This window comes from Pseudophryne corroboree, chromosome 4, assembly GCF_028390025.1.
Source record: "Pseudophryne corroboree isolate aPseCor3 chromosome 4, aPseCor3.hap2, whole genome shotgun sequence".
In the NCBI taxonomy this organism is placed as follows: Eukaryota; Metazoa; Chordata; class Amphibia; order Anura; family Myobatrachidae; genus Pseudophryne; species Pseudophryne corroboree.
In genome coordinates, this window is record NC_086447.1 from 488,944,273 (window position 1) to 488,972,053 (window position 27,781).

Below are 27,781 nucleotides of genomic sequence, written 5' to 3' on the forward strand. Positions count from 1 at the left end.
CACAAAAAAGTAAAAAAAAACTCACGTCGACCATTTTCCATGTCGACCTAATGACTGTGTCGACCTATTTCAGGTGTCGGCCTAGTCACTGTCGATCAAGAGTGGTCGACCTAATGACTCTCGACCTAATGCATGTCAACCCCCGATGAGAGTCTGGGCTGGTGACACTACTATTGGGAAATCACTGTATCAAGTTCCCCTGTGAACATCAATCAGGAGGATGCCCAGCATGGGGATGAAGTGCAAAAAAGCATTACAATTGCTAAAGATGAACAACTGTACTGTATCTAAAATATGATTTTCATGTACATTTTAATTTACGGTGCATGGTGTAAAAATGAGTAATACTGTAGGATATATCTGCTAGATGTTTTCAAAGGATATCCCAGTTATACTCACCATTACTTACTGCGTTTCTTAAACAAATGACAGTGTCTGGAAGAAGTCCCTTTTCCATTAATGGAATCCAATAATTTGGTGAATTAGGGAAATTATCTACCACCCATCCTCCAACAGGTTGGGAACCAGGAAACTGCTCTTTCCTTTCTTCATGGAACTATGCACAGTAAATAAACATATGTTAAAGGACCACAGCTTCACCCACAGTCACTACATTCTTATATGGTCACATATTATATGCCTTTTAATTAGCATAATGTAAATATAATAGAATTCTATGTATAACATATCAACAGTAGGTGACTGAAGATATGGTTACGTCTCAAAGTTCCATGAATGTATAAAAACTGTTACTTAGCAGTATCCTTTCATTCAGAGACTGAATGCTGAGATTTGTAGTGCAGCTCTGTAATACACTTGTCCACACGTGTTCCTAACAAATCTTTTCCATGAAAAATGGAGAGCCTCTATTTAAAATACTGACACCAAAAGTTATACCCTTATATGGACTTATGCTTTAATTTAAATTTCCATTTTATACAGTTCTTGTTTCGCCAATTATCAACCTTTCCAAAATAGAAAAAAAGCAGGATTCTATGTGTATGTTTTGACAAAAAAATGTTTGTTGTCTTCATGTAATGCTTCCTGTGTGTAGGAAGAATAGGGTAGCCCAACAAGGCCTACCATTTCTAAAACCAGGCAACCTACCAAATTGAATGAGGGACAACCTCTTTTTATTTGACTCAAGATCGGTGACATATGAGATTAAGAGGGTGTGGATCATTAGATCGACAGTGTCTAGGTCGACCACTATAGGTCGACAGTCACTAGGTCGACAGGGTTGGAAGGTCGACAGGGTTTCTAGGTCGACATGTATTAGGTCGACAGGTCAAAAGGTCAACATGAGTTGTTTTGGGGGGGTTTTGGTGTCGTTTTCTTCGTAGAGTGACCGGGAACCCCAATTAGTGCACCGTGTCCCCTCGCAGCTTCGGGCAAGGTGCCTCGCTCTGCTAAATCGTAGTCCACGTGGATCGTTAAGTATGAAAAAGTAAAAAAAAAACACACACCTCATGTCGACCTTTTGACCTGTCAACCTAGCACATGTCGACCTTGAAACCCCGTCGACCTTCCAACCCTGACGACCTAGTGACTGTCGACCTATAGTGGTCGACCTAAACATTGTCGACCTAGACAGTGTCGATCTTCAGATCGGAACCCGTTTAAAATCCCCCCATCTTTAGAATATTTTTTTTTGTAGTTTTTGTTTACGGTTTTCACACAATAGCTACTAAGGGGGCACATCATTTAAAAGAGAAGACTTTCCTCCTTCAAAATAAGGTGCCTTTATGTGTCTGCGGGCTAATATGGGGGAGATAGGGCAAAATATGCCACTCCACCATCTATAGAAAATTATTGTTTTCCCGTATCGTTGGGATAGTCTGGTGATCAACAGGCAATAGCTGCTAAGGGGCCACATAATTTGAAGAGGGGACTCACTTATTTCATATTTGAGATACCACACACATTTAAAGTTGTAATTATTAGCATTATTCTGGGCATCCATATATGGAAAATTCTGCTTTCCATAGCTCAGCAATAGCTACTAGTGGGCCAACATCATTCAAATATGGCTGCCCACACAGTTGCCAGTATTATTATGGGGGGTGAATGAGCCTTAGTGCCCAACTCCTATATATGAAAAATGTATGTTTTCCGTAGCGCAAGGTAACATATCTGGTGATCAAGTGTGGGGGACACATGATATGATAGAGGTGACACCACCCCATCATCTGCAGTTTTACTAACTATACATGTGGATGATGAGCGAAGGATTTAAAGTTGTACATACAGTATTGTGCAAATTTAAGTTTAATGCAGGTATGGAAAAAATGCTGCAAAGTAAGATGCTTTCAAAAATAGAAGTGTTAATAGTTTATTTTTATCAATTAACAAAAGAACCCTGATCTCAACATCATTAGTCTGTCTGGGATTACATTAAAAGACAGAATGATTTGAGCAAGTCTACATCCACAGAAGATCTGTGGTTAGTTCTCCTAGATGTTTGGAACAACCTCCCTGCTGAGTTCCTTCAAAAACTGTGTGCAAGTGTACCTAGAAGAATTGATGCTGTTTTGAAGGCAAAGGATGGTAACACCAAATATTGTTTTGATTTAGATCTATTTTCTGTTCATTCACTTTGCATTTGGTTAATTGATAACAAAAATAAACTATTAATACTTCTATTTTTGAAGGCATTCTTACTTTGCAGCACTTTGGGCCGGCCGCTGGTATGTACGGCTGCAGCATTACAGCATTGGCCATGTGCTATTGCCAAATGTACAGGGAAGTCCAGATGTGCGGCCCCACCCCCTCTCTAGTCTCTATGCCTCCATCTCTCCTCCCCTGCCTGCTTTTGGAGGGCAGCGCAGCCATCGTCATCCAGGCACCTGCAGTTATTGAGGATCTGCCAGCACCACGGCATGCCTGGCCCCAGCAGTACCCAGCTCTCTGCTTCTAATCCCCAGCTTCATGCCTGTTCCTCCTGTCCATGGCTCCCTTTTATCCCCCTTGTCCCAGGTACCCCTCAAGTTTTAATACCTGGCTTCCACTTCTTCCTCCTGTCCCTAGCACCCCAACTTTGCCCCCTGCTTCCAGCACCTCACCTTTGCCTCCCATCTCCAGCATCTCACCTTCCTTTAGTCCAGGCTTTTTCAACCGGTGTGCCATGGCACACTAGTGTGCCGCAACCAGTTGCAAGGTGTGCCGCGGAGCCAGAGCAGCTTCCTGCACCTTCAGAGTGAACTGTTGGCCCGGGCTCTTCTTAGAGGATCAGTCGTGCTCCGGCTGTGACGTATGCCTTGAAGACGCGGCGGTGTGATATCATAGGTCACGGCCGCCGCGTCTCACCACCCGCCTGCATACACATCTTCCAGTTCCTGCCTGCATACACAGCTTCCTTGCCAACCCACATCCACACCTGCCCGACCGCTGCTCAGTATTCGCAGCAATCCACTATGAACAACCCCCGCCACTGAGGGACAGGGAGGGGAACAGCTGACCAATAGGGGCTAATATCTGGGGGGGGGTTCTTCTGTGGAGAACAATAGGATTTCTGTGGGGAGAATAAAAATTTATGGGGGGAACAGTGTGAATAATTCATGTGGGGAGCAATGTGATTGTTTTTTCTGTGTAGGCCAATGTATGTGTGGATTTTTTTTTACTATGAGGGCCAATGTGTGTATTTTGTTTTTTTCTGTGGGGAACTGATGGTGTGCCTTGGCAATTTTAAATATTGTTCGGTGTGCCGCGAGTAAAAAAAGGCTGAAAATCACTGCTTTAGTCCCTAGCACCTCACCTTACCCATGCCTCCTGTCTGTCCTCGGCACCTCACTTTACCCCTGCCTTCTGTCCCCAGCACCTCACCTCTTCTTCCTGACCTCAGCACCTCACCTTTGCTTCCTGTCCCCAGTACCCCACCCATGCCTCCTGTCCCCAGTATCTTACCTCTTCCTCCTCTCCCCAGCACCTCACTCTTGGCTCCTGTCCCCAGCACCTCACCCCTGCCACCTGCCCCCAGCGCCTCACCTCACTCCTGCCTCCTGTCCCCAGCACCTCACCTCAGCCCTGCCTCCTGTCCCCAGCACCTCACCTCACACCTGCCTCCTGTCCCCAGCACCTCACCTCACCCCTGCCTCCTGTCCCCAGCATCTCACGTCTTCCTTTTGTCCCCAGCACCTCCCCTTTGCCTCCTGTCTGTCCCAACCAACTCACCCCTACCTCCTGTCCCCAGCACCTCACCCCTGGCTCCTGTCCCCAGCACCTCACCCCTGCCTCCTGTCCCCAGCACCTCACCCATGCCTCCTGTCCCCAGCACCTCACCTCACCCCTGCCTTCTGTCCCCAGCACCACACCCATGCCTCCTGCCACCAGCACCTCACTTCTTCCTTCTGTCCCCAGCACCTCGCCCATGCCTCCTGTCCCCAGCACCTCTTTCTGTCCCCAGCACCTCACCTCTTCCTTCTTTTCCTTGCTGCCTACTTGCTCCGAATAAAATAGGACAGAAGTATAGGTCAGCTGACAATGCGGTAAGAACCCCCGCATTTAATGTCAGATCTGTAATACACCATATTATTAATATATCTCACTTCGGGGGATAACTGTAATAGGGTGCGAGGAGCCAGAGATCTGGGATTTAGTAGTGAAAGGCCGTATGTTTAAATAAACAATCCTTTACAAGGCAAAAACCACATTGGTTTTGCTTTGTAAATGAATGCTGCTTTAAAATTACACCCCATTCTCGGATTCAGGGGGTAATTCTGAGTTGATCGCAGCAGGAACTTTGTTAGCAGTTGGGCAAAACCATGTGCACTGCAGCTGAGGCAGATATAACATGTGCAGAGAGAGATAGATTTGGGTGTGGTGAGTTCAATCTGCATTCTAAATTGCATTTTAAAAATAAAGCAACCATTATTTACCCTGCACAGAAACAAAATAACCCACCCAAATCTAACTCTCTCTGCAAATGTTATATCTGCCCCCCCCCCTACAGTGCACATGGTTTTGTCCAACTGCTAAAAAATTTCCTGCTGCAATCAACTTGGAATTACCCCCTAAATCCTGGACCTTCGGCTTCCTGCACCCTATTACAGTTAACCCCATATGTCTCTAATTTTATTCTCTTTGTTTTTTTGTATTTCTTTTTTAACATCTCCAAAATGGCACTATATATCACATCAATGCGAGGTATAGTAAAGTTTGGTAGCTATTCAGGAAAGCTTACCCTTCTTCTAATAAACGGCCCCTCTGAGATCCTGATGAGCCTTGTGGAGAACGCATTACTGCAATACCGGTAATTGTGTTTAACAGAGTGAGCCTGCCGTGGGAGGAGTAATGGCAGCAGGCTAGATTGGGTATGGGCTACACAATATGCCGGGTCACTTCTATATAAACTCAGAGACCCTTTTGTGTCAGTCTGTGTTGCGATCAAATGGGGAGTAGGAAGCAGGCAATAATTTTTTATCCACTTTCCTAATCTAGACTAGATTAGGTTGCTTTAAGGATGGGCTGCAACTCATGGGCAAGTGCTTTCCTAAATTGTTCCAAATATGTAAACAATTAAAAAATAACTTAAAACCTGCAAAGGTAAAATAGATGAGTTGTCCTCTACAGCAGTGGCTTAAAATTTACAGATCACAATTCAGAGGGTCCAGGAAGGGTAGGGGCAGAGACCATAGGCTAACTTAGCCACACAATTTAGGTAGCTCAAATTAGATATTAAGGTAGGTAGGTCCCTTCTTACCACCCATAATTATACAGTGCATCTGGAAAGAATTCACAGCGCTTCACTTTTTTCACATTTTGTTCTGTTACAGCCTTATTCCAAAATGAAATAAATTAATTTTTTCCCTCAAAATTCTAAACACAATACCCCATAATGACAACGCCAAAAAGTTTTTTTGAGAGTTTTGCAAATTTATTAAAAATAAAAAACTAAGAAATCACATGTACATAAGTATTCACAGCATTTGCCATGAAACTCAAAACTGAGCTCAGGTGCATCCTGTTTCCACTAATCATCCTTGAGATGTTCCTACAACTTAATTGGAGTCCATCTGTGGTAAATTCAGTTGATTGGACATGATTTGGAAAGGCACACCCCTGTCTATATAAGGTCCCAAACTTGACAGTGCATGCGTGAGCACAAACCAAGCATGAAGTCAAAGGAATTGTCTGTAGACCTCAGAGACAGGATTGTCTCGAGGCACAAATCTGGGGAAGGGTACAGAAAAATATCTGCTGCTTTGAAGGTCCCAATGAGCACAGTGGCCTCCATCATCCATAAATGGAAGACGTCCGGAACCACCAGGACTCTTCCTAGAGCTGGTCAGCCGTCTAAACTGAGTGATCGGGGGAGAGGGGACCCTAGTCAGGGAGGTGACCAAGAACCCGATGGTCACTCTGTCAGAGCTACAGCATTCCTCTGTGGAGAGAGGAGAACCTTCCAGAAGGAAAAATATCTCTGCAGCAATCCACCAATCAGTCCTGCATGGTAGAGTGGCCAGACGGAAGCCACTCCTTAGTAAAAAGCACATGGCAGCCCATCTGGAGTTTGCCAACATGCACCTGAAGGACTCTCAGACCATGAGAAACAAAATTCTCTGGTCTGATGAGACAAAGATTGAACTCTTTGGCGTGAATTCCAGGCGTCATGTTTGGAGGAAACCAGGCACTGCTCATCACCAGGCCAACACCATCCCTACAGTGAAGCATGGTGGTGGCAACATCATGCTGTGGGGATGTTTTTCAGCGGCAGGAACTGGGAGACTAGTCAGAATAGAGGGAACGATGAATGCAGCAATGCACAGAGACATCCTGGATGAAAACCTGCTCCAGAGCACTCTTGACCTTAGACTGGGGTGACGGTTCATCTTTCAGCAGGAACCTAAGCACACAGTCAAGATATCAAAGGAGTGGCTTCAAGACAACTCTGTGAATGTCCTTGAGTGGCCCAGCCAGAGCCCAGACTTGAATCCAATTGTACAACTCTGGAGAGATCTGAAAATGGCTGTGCACCGATGCTTCACATCCAACCTGATGGAGCTTGAGAGGTGCTGCAAAGAGGAATGGACGAAACTGCCCAAAGATAGGTGTGCCAAGCTTGTGGCATCATAGTCAAAAAGACTTGAGGCTGTAATTGCTGCCAAAGGTGCGTCAACAAAGTATTGAGCAAAGGCTGTGAATACTTATGTACATGTGATTTCTTCGTTTTTTATTTTTAATAAATTATCAAAAATCTAAAAAAAACAAAAACCTTTTTTCATTATGGGGTATTGTCTGTAGAATTTTCAGGGAAACATTAATTTATTCCATTTTGGAATAAAGCTGTAACATAACACAATGTGGAAAAAGTGAAGCGATGTGAATACTTTCCGGATGCACTGTATGACAGAATGGGGACCAGATTGATGATAAAAGGTAGCAGTTGAAGTTCCAAGAGGTGATTTGCATGACAGAGCTGCCAAGGATTTATGATTTCCATTGGACTAATATGTGACAGAAATCCAGAAGCCCGTGGACTAGCAGTGCTATCTGCGCATGGTGGAATCCTGCTGGTCTACATTGCAGCGTGCTGACAGAAGGCCAGACTCCTGCTTAGCAGGCCGAGGAAAGGATGGGTTAATGGTGGATGCGTGATCCTGTTGTCACAAGAATTGGCTAAAGGAATTCGATGTACTACAGTACCTAATGTGGTGTGATTGTGAATCGTGTTTTAAAAGAGCAATAATTCTGCTGTGATAATGTAGGATATGGATATCAAATATTTGCCTGCTTGTGTAAAAACCACGGTACATGAGGTAGGTATTATGCATAAAGGTAGTTCAGTGAATGCTGAAATTATGCATAAGTCAATTCAGTATATCTCTGGGTACATCAACACCAGTTGGAGTGAGTAAATAATCTGAGACACCACGGTATGGTATTTTCTGCATGATGAGTTATTCTTGCTTCTTTAGTTAAGAAAACACATGGTGGTGTTGCAATTGTGTAATTATGTAGGAAGTCATAAGGAACAGTGACAAATGAAACATGTGCAGCAGCTTTTCTGCCAATGATCTGGTATGTAATACTTTATCATACAGTATGCTGTTCAGAGCTGTAACTAGAAATGTTAGCACAAAGGTAAGTTAAGGCCCATATAGATGGGCCGATACGGGAGAGATGTGTGCAGTCGCTCTGTTGATCGGAAAATGATTGACAGGAAGTGAGTGTATCTGGGTGGTAACTGAGCGTTTTCCGGGAGTGTGCTAAAAAACGCAGGCGTGACAGCAGAAAACGCAGGAGTGGCTGGAGAAAATAAGAATTTACTTACCGATAATTCTATTTCTCGGAGTCCGTAGTGGATGCTGGGGTTCCTGAAAGGACCATGGGGAATAGCGGCTCCGCAGGAGACAGGGCACAAAAAAGTAAAGCTTTTACCAGATCAGGTGGTGTGCACTGGCTCCTCCCCCTATGACCCTCCTCCAGACTCCAGTTAGGTACTGTGCCCGGACGAGCGTACACAATAAGGGAGGCAATTTGAATCCCGGGTAAGACTCATACCAGCCACACCAATCACACCGTACAACTTGTGATCTAAACCCAGTTAACAGTATGATAACAGAAAGAGCCTCTTAAAGATGGCTCCTTAACAATATAACCCGAATTTGTTAACAATAACTATGTACAGTATTGCAGATAATCCGCACTTGGGATGGGCGCCCAGCATCCACTACGGACTCCGAGAAATAGAATTATCGGTAAGTAAATTCTTATTTTCTCTATCGTCCTAAGTGGATGCTGGGGTTCCTGAAAGGACCATGGGGATTATACCAAAGCTCCCAAACGGGCGGGAGAGTGCGGATGACTCTGCAGCACCGAATGAGAGAATTCCAAGTCCTCTTTTGCCAGGGTATCAAATTTGTAGAATTTTACAAACGTGTTTTCCCCCGACCACGTAGCTGCTCGGCAGAATTGTAATGCCGAGACCCCTCGGGCAGCCGCCCAAGATGAGCCCACCTTCCTTGTGGAATGGGCCTTAACAGATTTAGGCTGTGGCAGGCCTGCCACAGAATGAGCAAGTTGAATTGTGTTACAAATCCAACGAGCAATCGTCTGCTTAGAAGCAGGGGCACCCAACTTGTTGGGTGCATATAGTATCAACAGCGAGTCAGATTTTCTGACTTCAGCCGTCCTTGAAATGTATATTTTTAAGGCTCTGACAACGTCCAACAACTTGGAGTCCTCCAAGTCGCCAGTGGCCGCAGGCACCACAATAGGTTGGTTCAGGTGAAACGCTGATACCACCTTAGGGAGAAAATGCGGACGAGTCCTCAGTTCTGCCCTATCCGAATGGAAGATTAGATAAGGGCTTTTATAAGATAAAGCCGCCAATTCAGATACTCTCCTGGCGGAAGCCAGGGCCAGTAACATAGTCACTTTCCATGTGAGATATTTAAAATCCACCTTTTTCAATGGTTCAAACCAATGGGATTTGAGGAAATCTAAAACTACATTTAGATCCCACGGTGCCACCGGAGGCACCACAGGAGGCTGTATATGCAGTACTCCTTTAACAAAAGTCTGTACCTCAGGAACTGAGGCCAATTCTTTTTGGAAGAATATTGACAGGGCCGAAATTTGAACCTTAATAGATCTCAATTTGAGACCCATAGACAATCCTGATTGTAGGAAATGTAGGAAACGACCCAGTTGAAATTCCTCCGTCGGAACACTCCGATCCTCGCACCACGCGACATATTTTCGCCAAATGCGGTGATAATGTTTCGCGGTGACTTCCTTCCTTGCCTTAATCAAGGTAGGAATGACTTCTTCTGGAATGCCTTTCCCTTTTAGGATCTGGCGTTCAACCGCCATGCCGTCAAACGCAGCCGCGGTAAGTCTTGAAAGAGACAGGGGCCCTGTTGTAGCAGGTCCCTTCTCAGAAGTAGAGGGCACGGGTCGTCCGTGACCAACTCTTGAAGTTCCGGGTACCAAGTCCTTCTTGGCCAATCCGGAGCCACTAGTATTGTTCTTACTCCTCCTCACCGTATAATCTTCAATACCTTTGGTATGAGAGGCAGAGGAGGAAACACATATACTGATTTGTACACCCAAGGTGTTACCAGTGCGTCCACAGCTATTGCCTGTGGATCTCTTGACCTGGCGCAATACTTGTCCAGTTTCTTGTTGAGGCGAGACGCCATCATGTCTACCATTGGTCTTTCCCAACAGTTTATTAGCATGTGGAAGACTTCTGGATGAAGACCCCCCTCTCCCGGGTGAATATCGTGTCTGCTGAGGAAGTCTGCTTCCCAGTTGTCCACGCCCGGGAAGAACACTGCTGACAGTGCTATTACGTGATTCTCCGCCCAGCGAAGAATCTTGGCAGCTTCTGCCATTGCACTCCTGCTTCTTGTGCCGCCCTGTCTGTTTACATGGGCGACCGCCGTGATGTTGTCCGACTGAATCAACACCGGTTTTCCTTGCAGGAGTGGTTCCGCCTGGCTTAGAGCATTTTAGATTGCTCTTAGTACCAGAATGTTTATGTGAAGAGACTTTTCCAGGTTCGTCCATACCCCCTGGAAGTTTCTTCCTTGTGTGACTGCTCCCCAACCTCTCAGGCTGGCGTCCGTGGTCACCAGGATCAAATCCTGTATGCCGAATCTGCGGCCCTCCAATAGATGAGCCTTTTGCAACCACCACAGAAGATATACCCTTGTCCTTGGCGACAGGGTTATTCGCAGGTGCATCTGAGGATGCGACCCTGACCATTTGTCCAACAGATCCCTTTGGAAAATTCTTGCATGGAATCTGCCGAATGGAATTGCTTCGTAAAAAGCCACCATTTTTCCCAGGACTCTTGTGCATTGATGTACAGACACCTTTCCTGGTTTTAGGAGGTTCCTGACAGGTCGGATAACTCCTTGGCTTTTTCCTCGGGAAGAAAAACCTTTTTCTGAACCGTGTCCAGAATCATCCCTAGGAACAGCAGACGTATCGTCGGAAAACAGCTACGATTCCTGGAATATTTAGAATCCAGTCGTGCCGTCGAAGAACTACTTTAGATAGTGCTCTTCCGACCTCCAACTGTTCTCTGGAACTTGCCCTTTTTAGGTCGTGCAAGTAAGGGATAATTTAGATGCCTTTTTTCTTTGAAGAAACATCTTTTCGGCCATTACCTTGGTAAAAAGGCCCGGGGTGCCGTGGATAATTCAAACGGCATCGTCTGAAACTGATATTGACAGTTCTGTACCACGAACCAGAGGTACCCTTGATGAGAAGGACAAAATTTGGACATGGAGGTAATCCTTGATGTCCAGGGACACCATATAGTCCCCTTTTTTCCGGTTCGCTATCACTGCTCTGAGTGACTTTATCTCGATTTGAACCTTTTATGTAAGTGTTCAAAACATTTTAGATTTAGACTATGTGTCACCAAGCCGTCTGGCTTCAGTACCACAATATAGTGTGGAAAAATAATACCCTTTTCCTTGTCGTAGGAGGGGTACTTTGATTATCACCTGCTGGATATACAGCTTGTGAATTGTTTCCAATGCTGCCTCCCTGTCGGAGGGAGCCGTTGGTAAAGCAGACTTCAGGAACCTGCGAGGAGAAGATGTCTCGACTCTCCAATCTTTACCCCTGGGATAATACTCGTACGATCTAGGGGTCAACTTGCGAGTGATCCCACTGCGCCCTGAGACTCTTGAGACTACCCCCCCACCTTGAGTCCGCTTGCACGGCCCCAGCGTCATGCTGAGGACTTGGCAGACGCGGTGGAGGGCTTCTTTTCCTGGGAAAGGGCTGCCTGCTGCAGTCTACTTCCCTTACCTCTATGTCTGGGCAGATATGACTGGCCTTTTGCCTGCATGCCCTCATGGGAAAGGAAAGATTGAGGCTGAAAAGACGGTGTCTTTTTTAGCTGAGATGTAACTTGGGGTAAAAAAGGTTGGATTTCCCAGCTGTTGCTGTGGTCCCCAGGTCCGATGGACCGACCCCCAAATAACTCCTTCCCTTTATACAGCAATACTTCCATCTGCCGTATGGGATCTGTATCACCTGACCACTGTCGTGTCCCTGACATCTTCTGGGAGATATGGACAACGCACTTATCTTGATGCCAGAGAGCAAATATCCCTCTGTGCATCTCACATACATATATATAGAATGCATCCTATTAAATGCTCTACATGAATAAAATATTTTCAGTCAGGGAATCCGACCAAGCCAACCCAGCACTGCATCTCCAGGCTGATGGCGATCGCTGGTCGCAGTATAACCACCGTATGTGTGTATATACTTTTTAGGATATTTTTCCAGCTTCCTATCAGCTGGCTCCTTGAGGGCGGCCGTATCTGGAGACGGTAACGCCACTTGATAAGCGTGTGAGCGCCTTATCACCCTAAGGGGTGTTTCCCAACGTACCCTAATTTCTGGCGGGAAAGGGTATAACGCCAATATTTGCTATCGGGGTAACCCTACGCATCATCACACACTTCATTTTATTTTATCTGATTCAGGAAAAACTACAGGTAGTTTTTTCACTCCCACATAATACCCTTTCTTGTGGTACTTGTAGTATCAGAAACACGTAACACCTCCTTCATTGCCCTTAACGTGTGGCCCTAATGAGAAATACGTTTGTTTATTCACCGTCGACACTGTATTCAGTGTCCGTGTCTGTGTCTGTGTCGACCGACTGAGGTAAATGGGCGTTTTTAAAACCCCTGACGGTGTTTCTGAGACGCCTGGACCGGTCCTAATAGATTGTCGGCCGTCTCATGTCGTCAACCGACCTTGCAGCGTGTTGACATTCTCACGTAATTCTCTAAATAAGCCATCCATTCCGGTGTCGACTCCCTAGAGAGTGACATCACCATTACAGGCAATTTCTCCGCCTCCTCACCAACATCGTCCTCATACATGTCGACACACACGTACCGACACACAGCACACACACCGGGAATGCTCTGACAGAGGACAGGACCCACTAGCCCTTTGGGGAGACAGAGGGAGAGTCTGCCAGCACACACCAAAAACGCTATAGAATTTGTCGGCAGATAAGAGCCACTTGGCCCATCTAGTCTGCCCCTTTTTTTTTTTTTATATATTATTTTTTTTTTATCACTAACCTTATTTGTTCCTTATTTCTTTGTAAGGATATCCTTATGTCTATCCCATGCATGTTTAAATTGCTCTACTGTCTTAGCCTCTACCACCTCTGATGGGAGGCTATTCCACTTGTCCACTACCCTTTCTGTGAAATAATTTTTCCGCAAATTTCCCCTGAACCTCCCCCCCTCCAGTCTCAGTGCATGTCCTCGTGTCCTATTGCTTCTCTTCATTTGGAGAATGTTTCCCTCCTGGACTTTGTTAAAACCCTTCATATATTTGAAAGTTTCTATCATGTCCCCCCTTTCTCTTCTCTGCTCCAAACTATACATATTGAGATTTCTTAGTCTTTCTGGGTATGTTTTGTGATATAGGCCATGCACCATTTTAGTTGCCCTCCTTTGTACAGTTTCTAATGTATTAATATCCTTTTGAAGATATGGCCTCCAGAACTGAATACAGTATTCTAGATGAGGCCGTACCAATGACCTATACAGTGGCATTATTACTTCTTTCTTTCTGCTGCTGATTCCTCTCCCAATGCAGCCAAGCATCTGACTAGCCTTCCTCATTGCCTTGTTACATTGCTTACCTGCCTTTAAGTCATCTGAAATAGTGACTCCTAGATCCCTTTCCTCCTCAGTAGTTTCCAGTATAGTGCCATTAATACTGTATTTAGCTTTAGGATTTTTGAGACCCAAGTGCATGATTTTGCATTTTTTGGCATTAAACTGTAATTGCCAGACTCTTGACCATTCCTCTAGTCTACCTAGATCCTCAATCATTTGTTTTACCCCACCTGGTGTGTCTACCCTGTTGCATACCTTTGTGTCATCTGCAAAAAGGCATACTTTCCCTTTAATCCCATTTGCAATGTCACCAATAAAGATATTGAAAAGCACTGGTCCAAGTACAGATCCCTGGGGTACTCCACTGGTAACATTTCCCTCCTGTGAATGCACTCCATTTACCACAACTCTCTGTTTTCTATCCTTCAACCAAGATCTTATCCATTCAATAATCCTAATATCCAATCCCAAACTTTCAAGTTTATTTAGCAGTCTGCGATGTGGAACTGTGTCAAAAGCCTTACTAAAGTCAAGATAAGCTATATCCATGGCTCCACCTTTATCCATCACTTTAGTCACACAATCAAAAAAGTCAATAAGATTTGTTTGACATGATCTTCCCCCAGTGAATCCATGCTGTTTGGGATCCAGTAAATTGCCGGATTTGAGATGATCTACAACTCTTTCTTTTAAGAGTGTTTCCATCAATTTCCCTACTACTGATGTAAGACTCACTGGTCTGTAGTTGTTTGCCTCTTCCTTGCTTCCACTTTTGTGCAGTGGGACTACGTTTGCTCTTTTCCAGTCCCCTGGAATTTCTCCTGTAGCTAATGACTGGTTGAATAATTCTGTCAATGGTGCTACCAGCACCTCTTTAAGTTCTTTTAGTATCCTTGGATGTATCCCATCTGGCCCCATAGATTTGTCCACTTTCAGCTTTGAGAGTTCTGTTAGGACCTTCTCCTCTGTAAATGTACTTGTTTCATTTTCCTGAATATCCCTGCAACTTAACTGTGGCCCCTTCCCCTCTCTTTCAGTAGTAAATACTGAGCAAAAATAATCATTAAGATGATCTGCTATTAAATTGTCTCCCTCAACAAGATTCCCAGTGTCCGTCTTTAGTTTTATAATTCCGCCTTTTGTTTTTCTTTTTTCGCTTATATACCTAAAAAAAGTTTTGCCTCCTTTACCCACTGACTGGGCTATAATTATATAGGGACAACCTTATATAAGTGTTTCTCCCTTATAGCATCTTTTATATATATACAATATCGCCAAAATCAGTGCCCCCCCTCTCTGTTTTAACCCTGTTTCTGTAGTGCAGTGCAGGGGAGAGCCTGGGAGCCTTCTCTCCAGCTTTTCTGTGAGAGAAAATGGCGCTGTGTGCTGAGGAGATAGGCCCCGCCCCTTTTTCGGCGGGCTCGTCTCCCGCTATTTTTGAAGTTAGGCAGGGGTTAAATATCTCCATATAGCCTCTGTGGGCTATATGTGAGGTATTTTTTGCCTCTAATAAGGTTTTTATTTGCCTCTCAGAGCGCCCCCCCCAGCGCTCTGCACCCTCAGTGACTGTTGTGTGAAGTGTGCTGAGAGGAAAATGGCGCACAGCTGCAGTGCTGTGCGCTACCTTTATGAAGACTCAGGAGTCTTCAGCCGCCGATTTTGGACCTCTTCTCTCTTCAGCGTCTGCAAGGGGGCCGGCGGCGCGGCTCCGGTGACCATCCAGGCTGTACCTGTGATCGTCCCTCTGGAGCTAGTGTCCAGTAGCCAAGCAGCAAATCCACTCTGCACGCAGGTGAGTTCACTACTTCTCCCCTAAGTCCCTCGTTGCAGTGATCCTGTTGCCAGCAGGACTCACTGTAAAGTAAAAAACCTAAGCTAAACTTTCTCTAAGCAGCTCTTTAGGAGAGCCACCTAGATTGCACCCTTCTCGTTCGGGCACAAAATCTAACTGGAGTCTGGAGGAGGGTCATAGGGGGAGGAGCCAGTGCACACCACCTGATCTGGTAAAAGCTTTACTTTTTTGTGCCCTGTCTCCTGCGGAGCCGCTATTCCCCATGGTCCTTTCAGGAACCCCAGCATCCACTTAGGACGATAGAGAAATGGGGGAGTGGCTGGCCGAACGCAGGGCGTGTTTGTGACGTCAAACCAGGAACTAAACGGACTGAGGTGATCGCAATCTAGGAGTAGGTCTGGAGCTACTCAGAAACTGCAAGGAAATACTTAAAAGCAGAATTGCTAATCTTTCGTTAGCAATTCTGCTATGCTAAGATACACTGACATACGGAGTGGACTAGTCCTGTGCTGGGCGTCCCCCCGCATGTCAGTGTGAATGATCGTAGCTGTGCTAAATTTAGCACAGCTACGATCAACTCGGAATGACCCCCATTATGCATTATGACAACTATACAATTATGTGGAATCAATACTGAGGGTTTAAAATAAAATCTGAAATAAAGAGCATTATTTTATCTAAAACAAACATTTCTGGATTCTACAGGATGTTCAGACATTATTGTTTTTACTTGACTACCGCCCCATCTTGTTTCAGAATACTTAATTTCTAAATTGGATTCTACTTTTGACTAGTTCAGCAAAATGTGGAAAGCTACAGGATCATTTGTATGTATATTTTGTGAAAGGTTCAGCAGGGGGGATGTGGTTAATGTACTGACTGTCAGGATCCCGGTGTTCAGGATACCGACACCAGAATCCGACAGCCGGGGAAATGCTGGAGGTTGGAACCCCGACTGCAGCCTGGTATTCCCACTCGGGTGGTGGGTCCATGCCACCACCCAAGGGGGAATATAACCTGTGGCGAACAAAGCTCGCCTCTGGGTCCAAAGTGTGGTGAGTAGACTCACTGCCGGGATTCCGGCTGATGAGATGCCGCTGTCGGTATACTGACAGCTGGCATCCCATCTTCCGGGATTTTGTATGTATTCCCAGCAGGGAAACATGTTGAAACAGTGGTTTGTGAATGTCTGAGATACCTGGACAGTTACCATAATTACGTTTACTAAGTACTTCAACAAGTCCTGGATTATCCTTTAAAAGTTTATAAATATCTCTCGACTCCTTGGAGATAATAGCTTGACCCAGTGGTTCTCAAACTGTGTGCCTAGGCACCCAGGGGTGCCTCATGACACTTACAGGGGTGGCTTGGATTGGTGGTCCAGGACCAATTCAATTCAAATTATTTATGGTCGATGTAATAGGCAAAACCAGTGCTGGTGGCTGTCAATCATAAAATATGTGAACAAACAGAAGCAAATCTTGCCCCGCACCACACTATTGAACCTAAGGATGACATATAGACACAATGTACTTAATTTAAAATTTGTAACTAAAAATCTCAGAAAGAAACTTTTGCCTTTGGGTGCCGTGAAATCAATTCTGCTACTCTAGGACGCCATGATTCAAAAGCATTTGGAAAACACTGGCTTGACCAATCATATCATGTTGCCGGGACTTGCACGAAATGAAAGAAAGAGTGAGAGAGAGAGAAAGAGAGAGAGAGAGAGAGAGAGGGAGAAAGAGAGAGAGAGAAAGAAAGAGAGAGAGAGAGACTTTTCTAACTTCTAGTAAGATGACTGGTAAAGGATAACCCACTTTTATTAATGAGCTAATTGTACATTTAATGAAAAGCCTTTTGATGATTGTAACTGAATTTAGTTGCGCTGCACATTCTTATTACCTATAAAATAAAATTGTTTCTTTCTTTTTTTTTTTTTTATATCATACATCTGCCAGGGAAATTCAATGAATACTTTAATAGTTTCTATACAGCGTAGTAAGAGCAATAACTGAATTATTATTATTATACATTTCACTACCACTGCTCTGACAAATATAGAAGTAACATATTTGAGATTAAAAAAAAGATATGTCTAAGCCAGCCCATGACCACACAGAAGACAAAAGGCCAGTGGAACAGTAATAATTACTATGTGGTGATGGAAAATTCACTAACTGAATTTAAATATTGATTGGATGACTTTTGTGTTTTGTAGCTATAATTACTAGAAGATATTTGGAGTTTGATCTATCCAGGAGATTTATCCAGTTGCAGTTTTTTGGTGTGAGTAAAGAATTTTACCCACTGTGAAGTTAAATTATCATTTGTCACATTTGGGTATTTGTTTTATTTCTTTTGGATGAACATAATTAGAATTTATGAATGGTTGAATTCAATGGCCCTCTTTTATCAATGTTACTATCTATGTATCTATAATTAATCTCTAAAGATTAAACTGTCAGGACTATAAAATGCATTTAAACTCATACTTGGGGGCAGATGTATTAAGCCTGGAGAAATGATAAAGCGGTGATAAAGCAGTGATAAGTGCAAGATGATAACGCACCAGCCAATCAGCTCCAATATGTAATTTGGCAGTTAGGAGCTGATTGGCTGGTGCGTTATCACCTTGCACTTATCACTGCTTTATCAATTATTAATACATCTGCCCTTTGGTGTCATAAAGCACTGTCTGTTATGTCACTAGTATCTCTAAGATAACGCTCACAATGTACCATATGTGTATAGTCTGCTTTATTTGTCAAGAAGGCAGACAACTGATATTAACTGTATATTTTCTGATGATCCCAAACAATAAGATAACACAGTCCAATCCACTGTCAGGTTGGCCAACTGGTCTGGTGTTGATTGCCCCATCCATTGCAATAAGCCTCCTTTCAAAGACTAAGCTCCACCCCAACTCTATCCTGAGTTGGCATTAAACACAAGTTTTCCTTTCCCTGAGGCAGTTCCCTGCTTCCCTTTAAAAAAGCTTATTATACCAGGTGCTCTGTTTGGCCTGTCTGTCTGCAGCTCCACAGAGCAGCCTGCTAGCAGTAATAATTTAACTCCAAAGGCATGTGGTAAGTCATTCACTTTGCTACACTGGATCAGTGTGTGGTACTGAGCATCTGTAGAGAAATATCCCTCATACCTCTTTGATGGCTTTCTCCAATGCATTGATATAATCATCTGGAGTTAGTGCTATTGGACTCTCACTTGCTATTTTCATTGATTCCTCCACCATTTGCCGGACTTCGGGATGATCAGCAGTTACTTCTTCAGTTTGGTCTACAATATGATGGAAGAAACATAAAAGTACCTGTTATATTAAATATAATAGTGCAGTTAGTTATAAGATATTATGATTATGCTAAAGGGATGTCCTCCAGGGGTGCTGTGTTCCATCGAGGGGCTGACGCTGCTGTGTTCAGGGGTACTCTGTGTTCAAGGGTCCATAAAGGGGCTGAATATTCAGTGTACAAATTTACAATGTACTATAATAATCATACACGCATTGTGAGTGACACTGTAGGTAGTCCGTGCTTTGTTGTACATACTGGGAACCCTCTACCAATCTAGGGAACCAGTTATAGCTAAATAATATATCATGTGTGTGTGTGTATGTATATATATATCTATAGTAAAGAGAATGACCGGCACTCTAATAACATATAGTATAACTGCCTGCGTGTCCTCAATAGATGTAATACATGCAGTCACAGTGGGGTAGTGGGACTCTCAGGTCTTAATAAATTCGGTCACATCCTCTGTAGCAGTCCGCAGCATTTTAGATGCTGCGGACTGTATATATGTGTATGTGTGTGTGTGTGTATATATATATATATATATATATTTTTTTTTTGTGCTAAACCCCATATTATTATGTTTCTGTGTGACACTGGCGGTCAGACCGCAGTGTATAATCATACACGTATTGTGACACTTTAGGTGTTCTTTGCTTTGTTGTGCATAAAGGTTGCTGTTTCCATCCTCTGTCAATCTAAGGGTTCCCTGCACCAGTGTAAATGAAATAAAAGCTAAATATATGATATAACAAATATATATATTTTTTTGGGTGCTAAACCCCAGTGTACTATGCTATTATTTTTCTGTGCCACTGCTGGTCAGACCACATATTGTGACACTGGAGGTTGTCCATGCTTTGCTGTACATAAAGGGGTCCTCTGCTAACCTAGCGGTGCTCTGCACCAGTTATAGTTAAATAAAATATTTAAAGAATATATATATTATTATTATTTCTGAGTCATACATGTATTGTTGACACTGTAGGTGAAATTAAACCTCAGTGTTAGATTACTATTTCTGACTCATACACGTATTGTGCGACACTGTAGGTGAAAGTGAACCGCAGTGAAAATGAAACCAAAACACGGGGTCAGGGTGCACATCTCTAGTTAAAAATCAACTTTCAGTCCAATGCATCTTTTACTACTGTAAACCATGGAAACAATTACATATTAATTTACCAAATCAATGTGTATCACTTTAATATGCTTAAAATGCAGTTGCATGATTGCATTGCTCCCTCTGATGTGTATAGACAAGGGGTATAATTGAATGATAATGAGATGTACAGTACATCTGAAGTAGTGTTTAGTGAAATTCACAATTGTTCTCACCTTCTGCATGAAGGGCACTAAACTGTTCTGTTTTCTCTGTTATTTCTTCATTTTGGGCTGTCTGCTTTTCAGTTGTATTTGATTCCTCTACATTGTCTGTTTATGGAACACAATATAAGTTAGTCTGCATATTTATGACACTAAAGCTGGGTACACACTAGACGACTGGCTATCTTGCCGATGGCCGGACCAGACAAGATAGCCAGTGCACACTAACCAATGTAATGAACGACGAACGATCCCTCTTTCCGTCCTTCATTAAAATGTATGGCACTGCAAATGATATCTTCAGATTGACCTTTATGCACGGCCAATCTGAAGATGAAACAGATGACCTGCGGGAGCGCACAATGGTGTGTACACACTGGACGATTTGAACGATTTTTTGTTCCAATACGCTGGAAATCGGCCAATCATTCAAAAAACATCATCTAGCATGTACCTGGCTTTAGGAGTTGATAGGCACATTAAACGTAGCCATACACACTCAGCCTAGGACAAGAATTAGACTGCTCTTCTCCTCATGCATAATGACAATTTACAGGATATGATATGGAGTGATACCACTATGCTAGTCCCAGGACATTACACGTCCAATTTTTTCAGTGATTGACATAGCCAGCTTGTGTTACAAGTAAAGCTACAGGCCTTGTTATGCTATAAAGGCTTGCCATTCCTATAAAGCGCTATAAAGGCTTGCCATTCCTATAAAGCCAACAATCATTTTATGTTTGTACTATTACTAATATTATTATTATTATTATTATTATTATTATTATTATGTTTAATTTGGTAACCAGATGATAGAGCAGAGCTACAATGTATTGGTCGACAGTCAGTAGGTACACCATATGGTCAACAGGTACAAAGGTCGACAGTGTTTAAGCTCGGCAGGTACAAAAGGTCGACAGGGTCAAAAGGTCTGCATGACAATGGTCGCCACACAAATGGTCAACACATTTTTTTTATCCGCCATGTTTTCTCAACATTTGCTTGATTTACTATTCACGTGGACATCTATTGGGAATGGTAACCTGTGGGCAGCACAGTGAGCCACCATGCCTGAAGTATGGCAAGTGAAGCAAGCCTGTAAGGGTATACTTTTGTAGTGATGGTCACATAACATGAAATAGAAATGTTGAAAATTTGTGTGTCGACTATTGTCAAGTAAAATTGTTGACCCTGTCGACCCTTTGTACCTATCTGTGTTTTCCACTGTTTAACTTTCATGTGTCGACCTAATGCATGTCGACCTTAACATTGTCAATCCATTAATCCACACCCGTTTTATTTACATAATTAAATAAATAGTGCACAGCGCCATACAGGGATTCAACTTCAGAATTATACTTCAACACACAAGATAACATTTAATACAATGATTCAACCAAAGGCAGATCAGTGGGTATGGAGGAACTAAAGGGTAGGATGGAGCCTCTTACTATGACTAATGAAAGAAAGTAATAATAAGTAGTGAGGGAGGAGCAGTAAAAATAAATCAGCAATCCATAAGCCTGTATCTAAAAAATCAGCCAAAAGGCAGTATCAGAGTCCCTGGTGGGGATGGAAGACATGGGAACAAAAGAGCATTGGTGTTAGAGGTAATGCTTGGGGTAGAGATCAAGGGAAGAGGGCCCTGCCTATTTGGGCTGCAAATCTAATAGGGAGGAGTGTAACCATGAGGGTAAATTGAGATAGACAGTAGGTTGAAGTCAGAGAGGTTAAGTTATGGGCAGGGGCCATAAAGAGCGGCTTACGGTCTCGGTACTGAGAGGGGGCGTGGCCAATCTGGAGGACGTGTGGCCACAGCCCCTATTTAAAAAATGCTATAAATAGTATATGCGCCGATAATGGTTTTTGGTTTTTTTTAATGGCCGAATGGCTGAAATGTAAAATGGATATTTTTACCCTCTGTTTGAAGGACATTTTTCATCTCTATCTTCTCTGTTATTTCTTCCTTTTGGGCTGTGTGCTCTTCAGTTGTATATAAATCCTCAACATTTTCTGTTTATAAACCACAATATGAATTATACTTTATATATAATACTTGCTATTATTTATACTATTTATATTATTAGTATTGTTATCATAAAAGCATTCAATTACTAACAATCAAATTAAATGAAAACAGAAAGCAGACTATTAAAGCACAATTAAAGCTAGGTACACACTGTCCAATTTTTTGGTCGTCCTGAAAAACAGGACAATATTTGGCAAATCGAAGGTCCCAATATCTGAGGTACGCACTAAAACATTTTTGTTTTAAATAACTGATTTTCTGCCACACCACACTGAATTTGCATATGTCCACCCACAAGAAGGATGACATATTCATGTAAAAATGTGTGACATACGGTCAGATTATGGAGAATGCCTGCACGATATCAATAGTTTGAGGCTGAGAATTTGTGTCTTGGCTGATGGATCAGATAATCAGAGGTGCGTGTTTGTGGTCATGATTTTTCAGTGAAACTCAGAAACGATCGTTCATACACACTATGTAATAAAATTGGCTGAGCACCCATTGGCAAATTTTTATAATTATCGTATAGAGTGTACCTAACTTATATTTGTATTCTCAATCAATAATACTAAATGTAATAAAGTGATATGTATTGTAAAAGAAATTGCTATGTGTGTGTGGTTAGAAGTGGAACTGCAACTAAATGTAATACATCATTGGAGATATGTTTAAGAGGGATGCGGTCAGGATGCCGCCGGACGGAATCCCGGCGGTCGAAATACCGACGCCGGAATCCCGACCGCCACAATCCCGACATATTCTCCCTCCGTGGGTGTCCACGACACCCATAGAGGGAGAATATAATAGTGTTCCGAGCGTAGCGAGGCACCGTGCCCGCAGCGTGGCGAGCGAAACGAGCCCGCAAGGGGCTTCGTTCCGCTCACCACCCCTGTCGGGATTGTGTGGTCGGGATTCCGGCGTCGGTATTTCGACCGCCGGGATTCCGACCGGCGGCATTTAGTACTGATCCCGTTTAAGAATAATTACTGAAGCAGTAAATAATGTCACTAGTTATTAGCACACTGTTGAATGGCTAGAAAATCTGAGCAGTTAATTTAGTGCTAAAATAAACATACCTTTCACATTGTGTTCTTTATTTGCATGTGTAGAGGAAATATCATCCAAGTCTTCTTTCTGAGCTTCTGACAAAGAATAACAATAGTCATTATTCTTCTGCAGTCATCTCCGAAAGCCTTGTCCTTTACAGGAGGTGATCTTGCCAACCCATGAAGTCTTGTGGTCTGACAAAAGAGATCTCTACTATATGCATGTATATAGGGGGTAATTCCAAGTTGATCGCAGCATGATTTTTTTTAGCAGTTGGGCAAAACCATGTGCACTGGGGAGGCAGATATAACACGTGCAGAGAGAGTTAGATTTGGGTGTGGTGTGTTCAATCTGCAATCTAATTTGCAGTGTAAAAATAAAGCTGCCAGTATTTACCCTGCACAGAAATAAAATAACCCACCCAAATCTAACTCTCTCTGCACATGTTATATCTGCCTCCCCTGCAGTGCATATGGTTTTGCCCAACTGCTAAAAAAAATCCTGCTGCGATCAACTTGGAATTACCCCCATAGTTTTTAAGTGTATTTTTGTTGTTTGTTATTTTGTGATCTTAGTTCATCTTAGGCCCTCATTCCGAGTTGTTCGCTCGCTAGCTGCTTTTAGCAGCCGTGCAAACGCTAAGCCGCCGCCCTCTGGGAGTGTATCTTAGCTTAGCAGAAGTGCGAACGAAAGGATCGCAGCGCGGCTACAAAATAATTTTGTGCAGCTTCAGAGTAGCTCCAGACCTACTCCTAGCTTGCGATCACTGCAGACTATTTAGTTCCTGTTTTGACGTCACGAACGCGCCCTGCGTTCGGCCAGCCACGCCTACGTTTCCCCAGTCACACCAGCGTTTTTTCACTCACTCCCTGAAAATGGTCAGTTGACACCCAGAAACACCCACTTCCTATCAATCACTCTACGGCCAGCAGTGCGACTGTAAAACCTCGCTAGACCTTGTGTAAAACTACATTGGATGTTGTGAAAGTACGTCACGTAGGCGCATTGCGCACAAATGCCGATTTTTTTGACTGATCGCTGCACTGCGACCGAAAGCAGCTAGCGATCAACTCGGTATAACCACCCCAGAGAAGTCCAGTTTTCAAATAACTATACGAGTGGAGCGACTGAAAATGGTAGGATCCGCCACTGGTCCTAATGATTAAACGTGGGTGCTATTGACTGGACATTAGGGCTGGTGGAGAGAAAGAATATTCGCTCATTGTTTCATGTACATTTTTTTTTCAAAAAGGGCCCCAATATTACAAGATCCAGATAATCACCAAGTGAACTTCAACAACAGGTAGGAGAAAGCAGGACATTTTGCCAATCAACTGGACTTACTCTTCAGAACTGCATCAAAGACGCAAATAAATATACTAAGGGGCAGGGCCGGTTCTAGCCCTTTTTGCGGCCCGGGCGGGAAATAAGATTTTAAACCTACAGGTAAATCTTTTTCTCCTAGTCCATAGAGGATGCTGGGGACTCCGTAAGGACCATGGGGTATAGACGGGCTCCGCAGGAGACATGGGCACTATAAAGAATTTTAGAATAGGTGTGCACTGGCCCCTCCCTCTATGCCCCTCCTCCAGACCTCAGTTAGAGAAACTGTGCCCAGAGGAGATGGACAGTACGAGGAAAGGATTTTGTTAATCTAAGGGCAAGATTCATACCAGCCCACACCATCCACACCGTATAACCTGGAATATACGCAACCAGTAAACAGTATGAACAAAACAGTATCAGCTAAAGACTGATCTCAACTGTAACATAACCCTTATGTAAGCAACAACTATATACAAGCCTTGCAGATTTTGTCCGCACTTTGACAGGCGCCCAGCATCCTCTACGGCAGGGCTGGCCAAACCAGTCCTCGAGATCTACCAACAGGTCATGTTTTCCAGGCCTCCTGGAGATCTCTAGGCTTGTCAGTTAGGAATGAATGCAGCACATCTTAATTGGTAATGACTACACCTGTGTAATAGCTAGGTGGTCTGGAAAATGTGAACTGTTGGTAGATCTTGAGGACTGGTTTGGCCAGCCCTGCTCTACGGACTAGGAGAAAAAGATTTACCGGTAGGTTTAAAATCTTATTTTCTCTTACGTCCTAGAGGATGCTGGGGACTCCGTAAGGACCATGGGGTTTATACCAAAGCTCCAGACCGGGCAGGAGAGTGCGGACGATTCTGCAGCACCGACTGAGCAAACGCAAGGTCCTCATCAGCCAGGGTATCAAACTTATAGAACTTTGCAAAAGTGTTTGTACCCGACCAGGTAGCTGCTCGGCAAAGCTGTAAAGCCGAGACGCCTCGGGCAGCCGCCCAAGAAGAGCACACCTTCCTAGTGGAATGGGCCTTTACCGAATTTGGTAACGGCAATCCTGCCGTACAATGAGCCTGCTGAATCGTGTTACAGATCCAGCGAGCAATAGTCTGCTTCGAATCAGGAGCGCCAACTTTGTTGGCTGCATACAGGACAAAAAGGGCTTCTGTTTTCCTAACCCGAGCCGTCCTGGCTACATAGATTTTTAAAGCCCTGACTACATCCAGGGACGTGGAATCCTCCAAGTCATCCGTAGCCACGGGCACCACAGAAGAAGAAACCACCTTAGGCAAAAATTGAGGACGAGTCCTCAACTCTGCCCTGTCCTCATGGAAAATCAAATAGGTGCTCTTGTGAGACAAGGCCGCCAATTCAGACACCCGCCTTGCAGATGCCAAGGCCAACAACATGACCACCTTCCAAGTAAGAAATTTTAATTCAACCGTTTGAAGAGGTTCACCATACGGCAGACAAAACAGCAAGGTTAAAGATGACATGCACAGGCGTCCCTGGAACCCGCAGTCCAAATCCACTGGTGAAATCACAAATATTCCCCACAGATACTCCTCCTGCCAACGCGTTTCGACACGTCCTGTGTCTTTTTCAAGGCATATCATCTTTAACCTTGCTGTTTTGTCTGCCGTATGGTGGACCAATTCTATTGGTGAGAGACCATCTATATCTTCCATTTACATGTTTTTTAATGTTGAATAAAACGGTGTTACACTATTGGAGTTTGATTTCTCTTTCCGGGTGTACCACGCTGATGAGGAGACCTGACAAAGAAAAATTCTGATGGGCTATACCTCAGTTCTACATAAAGTGTGTCTGTCTACCAATTTAAGGTAGACCAATTGATCTGGTACGGGAAATTTGAAATTTTTCCTAACAGTGAAAAGTTTAATAAGAAGATGGTATACACTATGTATGTTCTTTTTTTCTTTTCTTTCATGAGCGCTCATGGACTCAAATGGTGATTTTCTTGCGACTGTATCTAACCTGAAGTGATAGGCGACACTTCCTTTCCATTTTTGAGACCAGAGGGCAGCCATTTTGGCGCACGGTATAATATTCAAATATCTTTGTTCCAGTGTGTAATTGCGACTGTATCAAATTATGTTACATTGTATGGTTGGAATACACTGTAGCATAACATTTTGTATGCAAATAATACAATTTTAAACTTACGGGTAAATCTTTTTCTCTTAGTCCGTAGAGGATGCTGGGGACTCCGTAAGGACCATGGGGATAGACGGGCTCCGCAGGAGACATGGGCACTAAAAAAGAACTTTAGGTATGGGTGTGCACTGGCTCCTCCCTCTATGCCCCTCCTCCAGACCTCAGTTAGAGAAACTGTGCCCAGAGGAGATGGACAGTACGAGGAAAGGATTTTTGTTAATCTAAGGGCAAGATTCATACCAGCCCACACCATCCACACCGTATAACTTGGGATATACGAACCAGTTAACAGTATGAAACAACACTGCATCAGACCGAGACTGATCAAAACTGCAACATAACCCTTATATAAGCAAAAACTATATGCAAGTCTTGCAGATGTAGTCTGCACTGGGACGGGCGCCCAGCATCCTCTACGGACTAGGAGAAAAAGATTTACTGGTAGGTTTAAAATCTTATTTTCTCTTACGTCCTAGAGGATGCTGGGGACTCCGTAAGGACCATGGGGATTATACCAAAGCTCCCAAACGGGCGGGAGAGTGCGGATGACTCTGCAGCACCGACTGAGCAAACAGGAGGTCCTCCTCAGCCAGGGTATCAAACTTGTAGAACTTTGCAAAGGTGTTTGAACCCGACCAAGTGGCAGCTCGGCACAATGGTAATGCCGAGACCCCTCGGGCAGCCGCCAAGAAGAGCCCACCTTCCTAGTGGAATGGGCTTTTACCGATTTTGGCAACGGCAATCCAGCCGTAGAATGAGCCTGCTGAATCGTGGTACAGATCCAGCTAGAAATAGTCTGCTTCGAAGCAGGAGCGCCAACCTTGTTGGCTGCATACAGGACAAACAGTGCTTCTGTTTTTCTGACCCGAGCCGTTCTGGCCACGTAAATTTTCAAAGCCCTGACCACATCAAGGGACTCGGAATCCTCCAAGTCTCGCATAGCCACAGGCACCACAATAGGTTGGTTCATATGAAACGATGAAACCACCTTAGGCAAGAATTGAAGACGGGTCCGCAATTCCGCTCTATCCACATGGAAAACCAGATAGGGGCTTTTATGAGACAAAACCGCCAACTCCGACACTCGCCTAGCCGAAGCCAAGGCTAACAACATGACCACTTTCCAAGTGAGAAATTTTAATTCCACCGTTTT

At 43.8% G+C, this 27,781-nt stretch overlaps 1 protein-coding gene across 5 annotated transcripts in view; it reads right to left on the bottom strand.

Annotated features, from left to right (window-relative positions):
• The window catches only part of AK9 (adenylate kinase 9), a 406,441-nt gene that overhangs the window by 198,007 nt on the left and 180,653 nt on the right, over window positions 1–27,781 (bottom strand). For 4 of the 5 annotated variants that reach the window (XM_063917112.1, XM_063917116.1, XM_063917115.1 and 1 more), the window contains exons 14-18: window positions 23,157–23,222; window positions 21,966–22,061; window positions 20,058–20,153; window positions 18,569–18,705; window positions 400–556 (exon numbers count right to left, since the gene is read on the bottom strand). In XM_063917112.1, the coding sequence (XP_063773182.1) occupies window positions 400–556; window positions 18,569–18,705; window positions 20,058–20,153; window positions 21,966–22,061; window positions 23,157–23,222 (552 nt within the window). The remainder of the gene's footprint in view (window positions 1–399; window positions 557–18,568; window positions 18,706–20,057; window positions 20,154–21,965; window positions 22,062–23,156; window positions 23,223–27,781) is intronic. The other variant, XM_063917113.1, reaches the window with a different exon arrangement.